The sequence below is a fragment of the Vombatus ursinus genome, unplaced genomic scaffold (assembly GCF_900497805.2).
Source record: "Vombatus ursinus unplaced genomic scaffold, bare-nosed wombat genome assembly UNPS02000577.1, whole genome shotgun sequence".
Lineage (NCBI taxonomy): Eukaryota > Metazoa > Chordata > Mammalia > Diprotodontia > Vombatidae > Vombatus > Vombatus ursinus.
This window is the reverse complement of record NW_020940355.1, coordinates 15,557,992-15,568,530: the sequence shown is the minus strand read 5'-3', so window position 1 is coordinate 15,568,530 and position 10,539 is coordinate 15,557,992. Positions and strand designations below refer to the sequence as shown.

General features: G+C 37.4%; 1 protein-coding gene across 2 annotated transcripts in view; it reads left to right on the top strand.

The window, feature by feature from the left end:
* Positions 1 to 10,539, top strand: part of LOC114023401 (N-acetyllactosaminide beta-1,6-N-acetylglucosaminyl-transferase-like) — an 85,078-nt gene that overhangs the window by 26,077 nt on the left and 48,462 nt on the right. For both annotated transcript variants that reach the window (XM_027836122.1, XM_027836043.1), the window contains exon 2: positions 7,063 to 7,155. In XM_027836122.1, coding sequence (XP_027691923.1) covers positions 7,063 to 7,155 — 93 coding nt within the window. The remainder of the gene's footprint in view (positions 1 to 7,062; positions 7,156 to 10,539) is intronic.

The following is a 10,539-nucleotide window of genomic DNA, read 5'->3' as shown; positions in this document are numbered from 1 at the left end:
AGATAGATAGATAGATAGATAGATAGATAGATAGATAGATAGATAGAGGGCATAGGGTGAGTTGAAGATGAAGGGGTGATATCTAGAGAATAAAATTAAGGGGTGAGAGAAGATTATACTGGGACAAGGAGAAAGGGAGAGGTAGAATGGGGTAAATTATCTCACATAAAACACACAAGAAAAGGCCTTCACATTGAAGGGGAAACTGGGGAAGGTAAGAGGAAATGAGTGAATTTTATTCTCATCGGATTTGGCTTAAAGAAGAAATACCATACACACTAAATTGGGTATGGGAATTATCTTACCCTACAGGAAAATAGGGTGTGGGGGGAAGGGGACAAGAGAGTAGGGAGATGATAGAGGGGAGGGCAGATTGTGGGAGGAGGTAATCAGAAGCAAACACTTCTAGGGAGGGATAAGGTCAAAAGAGAGAATAGAATAAATGGAGGGCAAGATAGGATGAAGGAAAATATACTTAGTTTTTCACAACATAACTACTGTGGAAGTGTTTTGCATAATTACACATGTATAACTTGTATCAAGTTGCTTGCCTTCTCAGTGAGGGTGGGTGAGGACGGAGGAAGGGGGAAAATTTGTAACCCAAAGTTTTAAAAACAAATGTTAAAAATTGTTTTCACATGCAACTGGGAAATAAAATATACAGGCAATGGGGTATAGAAATCTATCCTGCCCTACAGGAAAATTGAAGGGGAAGGGGATGAGAGAAGGGAGGGGGAAGAGATAGAAGGGAGGGCAGATTAGGGGAAGGGGTATTCAGAATGCATGCCATCTTGGGGTGGGGGGGAAGGGATGAGATGAGGAGAAAATTTGGAACTCAAAATCTTGTGGAAGTGAATGTTGAAAACTAAAAATAAATTAATAAAATCTGAAAGAAAGAAAAAAAGAAACATCTCACTCTGAAGGTCTACCTGACTTCTACTATACTTCAGTAACCATTTATTAGGGACCCCTCCTTGGGCTAGATACAAAGATGAAAGCAATTCTACCTTCAAGGAGTTTAGATTCTACTAGTCTCAACCTTGAAAAACACAAAAGTTAATCTGGTTCAGGATCATGGATGTAGAGAGAGAAGGAACCTCTGAGGCCATGAAGCCCAGTCCCCTCATTTTACAGGTAAGGAAACTGAGATAAGCTCTAGGAAGTTGAATGACTTGCCCAAGGGTTACACTCTTGGGAGGATTTGAACTCAGATCTTTGGACTCCAGACATAGTACTTTTCTTACTGCACTGCCCTGTGGTGATTTTGCTACTGAAAATATATAAACAGTAAGCAATCCATACTGCAATCAGTATTACTTATATACATACATATATATATATATATAAAATAACCAATTTTTTTCTAGTTTCTTTTCTTTCTTGGATCTCTAGTACCTATACCGAATTTCCCTGAAATCATGTACAGTTTAATCCTCATCACACACATACATACAATCTGACTCCTCAACATCCAGGGTTCCATGCCTTTGTCTCCATTTTCTCCCACATCCTAGGACCATTTTCTCCCCTAAGTGATTTCCTTTCTTTCCCTGTTTGATAATAATCTTAGAATCATAGATTTAGAGACCAGAGGAATCTTAAAAGCCATCAGTTTTTTGTTTTTTGTTGTTTTTTGGTTTTTTTTTTTTTGCTTATCGAAGGTCCAAGACAATGGAAATTCTACTAAGCTGTGGGTGATCTACCTAAGAAAGAACAGCATTCTCCCTTTGCTTTAGAAGTGGAGTGAGAAAGTCCCAAGCATTTCCTCTAATTGTGGCATAACAGTAAAAAAGAAAGCTTTTGAGGATGAGCTCTGGCAATTCTAGGACTTCAGAAATAGCTGGAGGAGAGGACTTGTCCATCCTGGGATTGAGAAAGAAGAGACAAGGAAAGGTTCAGGGTATATAGTCTAACCCAAGAGGTTCTTAACCTCTGTGTCCTGGACCCCTTGGGCAGCCTGATAAAGCCTATGGACCCCTTCTCAGAATAATGGTTTTAAATGCATAAAATAAAATACATAGGATTTCAAAGAAAACCAGTTATTCAAATACACAAAGAAAAAAGATTCAGGTTCACAAACCAGCTTAAGAACCTTGGTCTAGTATCAATAGGGATCAATGTTGTTAGATAGGATGGCTCCAGGTCCTAGATAAAGCCTGTTTTTAGTGTAGGGAACAAAGAAAAGAAAATGAGCATGGGGACCAGAATCCAAAGAATGATGGATATGCAAGTTTTTAGATGCTGTTATGTGTGTTTTCAAAAAGAATGAACCCGAATTTGAGTCTGGCTATAAATCATTTAAACATTTTGAATGACCCTGTTTGTTACAGTGAAATTTTATCAAGAGAAAAAGGAAGCCCTCATTTTAGACTTATCTGAACTGCTTTTTTGAGGGATCAGGGCCATTCAAACTATCATCAAAATGTCCTTTAAAATTCAAAGACAAAAAATTACTGTTATAATTATCATGTTTATTTTAAATGAAGCAATTGTGTGTATTTATGATAGCACTTTGAGCCTCGTATAATCAATATGAATAAATGTCTGCCAAATTTTTAGGACTTGAAATACAACTACTATTTGAAATTATTGTAGAAGTTTATAGCCATTTTACTTTTATGACATCCTGTAACTTATTTGATGCCAACTAACCAATAATGACGTTGTTCCTCTGAGGGGGGAAAATGTTTTTGTAATCATTTGTGTTACGAGACATTTGATTCAGTTCCACAAAGCTTTAAAAAACAAAAAACAAAAAACAAAAAAAACTCAACCAACTCTATACCAGGCACTTTGCTAGGCCCTATGTTTGTAAAGACAAAAAAGGACAAATTCCACACCTCAAAGAGCTTGCATTTTCCTGGGGTTACTAAAAAACTTTGCAGTGACTGGGTCCATTGTTTTATGGGCAGTGCCTTCCATTAATAAGGTTAAAAAAAATTGCTAGAAAAGGCAAAGGATTTAGGTTAGGGGAAAACTTTGGAGCCCTGAGGTACAGCCAGTTACCTAGATCAACAAAGGGCCTGGACAAAATTTATTGCTGCTTTGGGAACTAGGTAATTTAACTTTTTTCTGCCTTCTCTTCCTCTGACCTCACTGCAGACTGGCAAACTAGCATCACATATTCTAGGGAGTTTCTTGCTCTCTTTAAATCTTGCTATTTGCTGAGATTTTTATAATAGATTTTGTCTCCAGATAAAGATAAGCTGACTTTTATTGCATTGTGAGCAAGTGTCAAAATATTTGGAAAGATAAAGCAGAACTCCTGGACCAAGAGCCTCAGGCTTAACCCCAAGCCTACATTGATTGAAGCTCTCTCTCTTTATTTTTCCAGAGGTTCACATCCCTAGTTGCTTGATCAAATCATTGTTCTTTACTGTCTTATGGTCATAAGGGAGAAAACTCAGTACAGTCTCAGAGTCTAAATGCTGTTCAAAAGTCTCTCACTAAGCCTTCAGAATGTTTGAAGAGAAAGGTAAAATATTAATGGACAAATTGATTACTGTGATGTACACAAGCATTTGTAGGTTATTCATGCATTTTACTTGGCTGCAGGCAAGCATTTCATTTGGCCTGAAGGCTGAAAGCTTTCTCATACTCCTTCAGGACAACATCATCTGACCTACCCATCACCCTTTGAAGTAATGCCAAGCTTCTAGATATAGAACAATGAAATAGTAGGCTTAGAATCCAGAAGATCTGGAATCTTGATCCATATCTTGCATATAGGAAAAAAGTATTTTCCAGACTTGGAAGATACCTTATTATGCAAAGGCATGGATAGGGACAGTAGATAGAATGTTGTAGATAAGTGACAAGAAGTAGGTCAGTTTGTCTGGAATGTAGGATGTGTGAAGCCTAACGAAATTCAGTAATCCTGGGAAGTAGTCTGGAACCCAGTTGTGAAGGGCTTTATATGGTGAATGGAAGAGTTGATATTTTATCAAGCAAAAAGAGAGCTTATTGAGCAAGGTAGTGAGTAACATGGTCAAGACCCGAGCTTTAGGAATTTTAATTTGCCAGCTGTGTGGAGGGTGGATTTGGAGGAGGGACAGACATATGACTCATTAGAAAACTGTTCAAATACTGTAGGCAAGAGGTGATGAAAGTCTGAACTGAAATAGTATTCACATGAATAGAGAAGGGTATGAATGTGGGAGATGTGGAATCAATAAGATGAGGCAGCTGATTGAATATGAGGCTGGGGAAAAGTGCTGAGTAGAAGATGGCTTGGGGGTTGTAAATCTCAGTGACTAGAAGGATGATGAAAGCCCCTGACAGAAGCAGGAGTGTAGGGAAAAGAGTTATGTTATGTTCTTGACACATTGAGTTTGAGATGCCTATAGTGCATCTGATGAGAATGCCCAGTAGTCTGCTGGTGACTTCAGCCCAGAAGGGACACTAAGGTTGGATATAAGGATCCAAGAGTGATCTGCAAAGAAAATGGTCAGTGAACCCATGGGAGCTAATGAAGTCACCAAAAGAGTGTGTCTATATAGAGAAAAGAGGGCCTAAGGGAAAAGCCTGTCTTGGTTACTGATAGACACAATGGTGAAACATTCTGACAAATTGTTTATAGTACTATTGCTTGGGAAATGTTGGTTTCTCTTTGGATCTTCTCTGCTGTTCCTAGCTATGTTTTTCAGAAGCACGGCCTTGCCCACCAGGCATTGATCTATCTTCCTATTTCTTAGCAAGTACCAGATAGTTTTGATGAATCCTGCTTTATAATATAGTTTAAGATCTGGTACTGTTAAAATTCCTTCCTTTACATTTTTTTTTCATTTGTTCCTTTGATGTTCTTGACTTTTTATTCTTCCAAGTGAATGTTATTATTTTTTTCTAATTCAGTAAAAAAATTTTTTTGGTTTAGGTAAAATTGTCATTTTTATTACATCGGCCCTGCTTACCCATGAACAATTAATATTTCTCCAATTATTTGAATCTGATTTTATTTGTATAAAAAGTTTTTTTGGAGTTTAGTTTATATAGTTCCTGAATTTGTTTTGGCAAGTGTACTCTGAAAATAGTATGCTTTTAAAAACAAAGAAGGGGGAAAAAAATCAGGATCAGTTGACCAATACATTGAAAAAGTCTGAAAATAGTACATTGTGCCACATTTGTGCATCTCTCACCTCTGCAAAAGGGTGGGTTTGGGAGTATTAATTTTCCAACATTCAGTTTTGATGTGTGTGCGTGTGGTTCTTTACATTTACATTGTTGTAGTTGTGAATATTGCTTTCTTGGCTTTGTTTATTTCATTCTACCTCAGTTTATATAGAATTTTTTGTGCTTCTGTATTAACCGTATCTGTCATTTCTTACAGAACAGTAGTATTCCATTACATTCATGTACCACAATTTATTGAGTCATTCCCCAATAAGTAAGCACCTACTTTTGTTTTCAATTCTTTGCTATCACAAAAAGTGCCGTTGTAAATATTTTGGGGAATATGGAAACTTTCTTCTTATAAATGGTTTCCTTGGGGTATAAGTAACAGAATCTAGTAACTAGTAACAGAATCTGTGGGTCAAAGGGCCTGCACATTTTAATTCTTTTTCAAATTGGCCTCCAAAGAAGTTGTACTGGTTTGTAGCTCTACCAGCATTGCACTAGCATGCCTATTTTCCTTCCTACAACTCCTCCAACATTGACTATTCCCATCTTTTGTCATCTTCGCCAGTTTGCAGTGTTTGAAGGGAAACTTCAAGGTTGCTTTGATTTGCATTTCTCTTATTATTAGTAATTTGGAACATTCTTTCTCATTGTTATTAATAGCTTGAAGTTCTTTTGAGGATTATTTGTTTACATTTTTTAACCACTTACCTATTGAGGAATGGCTTTTGGTCATATATACATTTAAATTGTTTATGTATCTTGGATACCAAAGCCTTGTCAGAAAAATTTGATACAAAGATTTCTTCCAATTCGACCACTTCCCTTCTTTTCCTGGTTGGAATAATTTTGTTTGTACAGAAGCTTTTCAATTTCATGTAATTAAAGTTTTCTATTTTATCTTCAGCAATTATTTCTATCCTTTTTTTTTTTTTGGTTGAGGATACATCTCCTAGCTATAACTGTAAACAGTATATGATCTGCTTCTCTTCTAATTTTTTTATACTTTGATCTTTAATTATATTGTGGAATATGTTGGTTAAGCCTAATTTCTGCCAGATCACTTTCCAATTTTTCTAGCAGTTTTTATCAATTAGATTATTCCTAAGTAATTTATATTTTCAAGTTTATCAAACACTGGGTTGTTATGTTACATTGTTTCTGATTACTTTTGGGGTGTGTGTGTGTGTGTGTGTGTGTGTAAACCAAAATCAGATGATTTTGTTGATTGCTGCTTTATAATAGAGGTCTACATGTACTACTCTCAAAATTGTTTTAAAATACATTTCCTGCTAAGCTATTACATAATTGTTTAGTAACTTTTTCTTTGATCTCCCTCTCTCTCTCTCTCTCTCACACACACACACACACACACACACACACACATATAACAGCACCATAGAAGCAATGACAAAGTGAATAGAGTTCTAGGCTTTGAGTCTTAGAAGATGTGGGTTCAAATCCTACCTCAAACTTTTACTAGCATCATATTCTACTCATGACATTTAATGTCTGTGCCTCAGAGTTATTACACCCTCTTCAGATTCCTCATAGCAGTATCTGTAACTCTTCCTTTCACTTACCACATTTTGCCTTGTATCATTTTTCTTTTTGTGTATGTATTATATCTTCTAGGTGGTAAATACCTTGAAGACAGGATCTGTATCTTAAAAATAATGAAATTTCACAGTATTTAAGGTTTGAAAAGCATTTTCTTCCTCATATCCCTTTGATTTAATATTCCAAGTATCACCCCCAATTTTACAGACGACAAAAATGAAAGTATAGAACCTTACTTTGTTCTAGTCATCAGTGAAACATTAATATTCTGGTTAATGATGAATGTAAAGAAGCAGGTTTCATTTTTCTGTAGTCTGATGCTAATCTTCAACTATCTCTTTTTCTACATCTCTTATTTCTGATCTTTCTCCTTTATCCACATTACAGGTGTCCCTGGATCCATGCCAAATGCATCCTGGGAAGGAAACCTCAGAGCTATAAAGTGGCGCGACATGGAAAGTGAACATGGAGGCTGTCATGGTAATATCCTTCTTTGTTTCATCTTTACTACATTTTCTCATTAGACATCTCAAACTCAGAATCTTTACAGTAGAATTCATTATCCTCATTATCCTCATTATCCTCAAATCCATCTCTCTACTAAACTTTCTTATTTCTTTTGAGGGCTCCTTCTCTACCACCATCCTTCCAATTATCCAGGTTCTCTATCTCAATCAACCTCACTCTCACATTCCTTACTCTTACCCCACCTATACATTTGATTAAGATCTTACCATTTCTACCTCCTCAACACCTCTTTCATACAACCCTTTCTACTCACAAGGCTACCACCTTAATTCAGGCCCTCATCACCTTTCATCTAGATTACTACAACAGTCTCTTTAATTGTTTCCTGCTTCAAATCTCTCCCCTTCCCATTCCATCCTCCATACAACTAGCTGCCAAAGTGATTTTCATAAGACACAGGTCTGATTCTCCTACTCAGTAAACTACAGTGGCTATTTATTACTTCAGAGATTCAAATATAAGCTTGTCTATTTGGCATTAAAACCTTTCACAACCAGGGACCACAGCTTACTACACATTACTCCATTCACACACCCTATGGTCCAGCAAAATTAATCTTCTTACTGTTCCTCATCTATGACATTACATCTCCTATCTCTCTGCCTCATGCTTAGAACTCAGTCTCTCCTCACCTGCCTCTTAGAGTCTTTAATTTGCTGGAAGACTCATCTCAAACACCATTTTTTTTTTTTGGTGAGGCAATTGGGGGTAAGTGACTTGCCCAGAGTCACACAGCTAGTTAAGTGTTAGGTGTCTGAGTCTGGATTTGAACTCAGGTCCTCCTGACTCCAGGGCTGATGCTCTGTGCACTATGCCATCCAGCTGCCTCTCAAACACCACTTTCTACACAAAACCTCTGATTCTCTCCAATCACCAGTGTCTTATCCTCAAAAGGCCCTTGTATCTATTTAGTATATACCTATCTATGTACATGTTGTCTTCACTAGAGAGTGACTCCTTAAGGGCAGGTATTGTTTCACTTTTGTCTTTGTGACCTTAGAACCTGGTACATTTCCCAATATGCTGGCACTCAATAAATGCATGTTGATTCCTTGATTGATTGATTATAATAGAGTCATAGTATAATTGAATATAATAGGGACATTTCATATGTGAGCAAAGTGCATCTTTTGATATATTTGCACAGATGGGGTTTGCAGCATAAAGCATCAGAGTGTAGGTCTTAGAAGAATTGAGTTACTTGTCAATGTCTTTGGACCAACCCATTCATCACTCTAATTCACAGTTTGAAAAAGACAGTCTCTAAAGGCCTTGAAGTCCTAGTGAGATACCAGGAAAATACTGCTTCAGGTCATTCTTCTCCTTGGATGTGTGTACCTACAAATAACTACAATTAATCAACTGATTGCTTCTTAGATACATGATTCATTTGCTGTTCTTTTCCTTCCTCTTCTTTCCTCTGTAGCAGTTAGGGTTGGGCATGGATGGAGTGCACAATAAGAGATCCAGTTCCTTTCTTTTCCACCACACTTCTTGACCTAGTCAATTGAAAAGCCCTTCCCCATGCTTATTAATGACTTCTCTTTGTTCCCCTAAGTGACAGGAACTCCCCTCCCTTTAGTCACTTCCTCTCTGGACCTTTAGAATAGGATACGTGCTTTGAAAGATGCCTGTGTGAGCCTCTTGGCATGGGATGATATGATGCCTGTGGCACATAGGGTTCCTTGGAACTAGCTTTGTTTATGGCATCGAGAGAGGGGAAGTTTGGGAATTAGGAACAATAAAGAAGGGGCCATTACATAACCAACTAAACAGAGAGGGAGCATCATTGCTGTTCTGTTAAGAATATTAATCTTGGACTTGATCTGTGTGTGTGTTCTCTCTAATATCCTCCATGTTTACGCTTTAATTTCTTCAAGTAAAAAGATGGCCTCTATTTTGCCTCCTAATTTAGTTTCTTTATTCCTGTTATTCATACCTGCTAGTTCCCTCACCCCACCCCACCCTGCCCTATCCTCTCTTTTTCCTTCTTTTTTTTTAGTCAGTACTTTTTTAAATTTAAATTCTGTTCTTTTTTCTTTTTAGTTTTCAACATTTACTTCCCCAAGTTTTTGAGTTCCAAATTTTCACCCCATCTCACCCCTCCCCCCACCCCTAGATGGCATACATTCTGAATACCCCTTCCCCTGGTCTGCTTTCCCTGCTACCTCTCCCCCCTTCCCCTTCTATTTTCCTGTAGGGCAGGATAGATTTTTGTACCCCATTTCCTGTATTATTTCCCAGTTGCATGTGAAAACATTTTTTTTTAAACATGTGTTTTTAAAACTTTGAGTTCCAAATTTTCTCCCTTCTTCCCTCCCCACCCACCCTCATTGAAAAGGCAAGCAACTCAATATAGGCTATACATGTGCAGTTATGCAAAACACTTCCATAATAGACATGCTGTGAAAAACTAACTCTATTTCCCTTAATCCTATCCTGCCCCCCCCATTTATTCTATTCTTTCTTTTGACCCTGTGCCTCCTCAGAAGTATTTGCTTCTGATTACCCCCTTTTCCAATCTGCCCTCTTCTCTATCATCCCCCTACTGTCTTGTCCCCTTCCCCTCCTATTTTCCTGTAGGGTAAGAAAGATTTCCATATCCAACTGAGTGTGTATGTTATACCCTCCTTAAGTCAAATCCTATGAGAATAAGATTCACTCATTTCCTCTCACCTTCCCCCATTTCCCCTCCACTGTAAGAGCCTTTTCTTTTCTGTTTTTTTGTGAGATAATTTACCCCGTTCTACCTTTCCCTTTCTCCTTCTCCTAGTATAATCCTCTCTCACCCCTTAATTTTATTCTCCAGATATGACCCCTTCATCTTCAACTCACCCTATGCCCTCTATCTATCCATCCATCTATCTATCTATCTCTCTCTCTCTCTCTCTCTCTCTCTATATATATATATATATATATATATATATATGCATACATAAAATTTTTTCCCTCCAACTACCCTACTACTGACAAAGGTCTCATGAGTTACAAATATCATCTTTCCATGCAGGAATGTAAACAGTTCAACTTTAATAAGTCCCTTATGATTTCTCCTTCATGTTCTACTTGAGTCTTGTATTGGAAAGTCAAATTTTCTATTCAGCTCTGGTCTTTTCATCAAGAATGCTTGAAAGTCCTCTATTTCACTGAATGACCATTTTTTCCCCCTGAAGAATTATACTCAGTTTTGCTGGATAGGTGATTCTTGGTTGTAATCCTATCTCCTTTGCCCTCCGGAATATTATATTCCATGCCCTGCAGTCCCTTAATGTAGAAGCAGCTAAATCTTGTGTTATCCTGATTGTGTTTCCACAATACTTGAATTGTTTCTTTCTG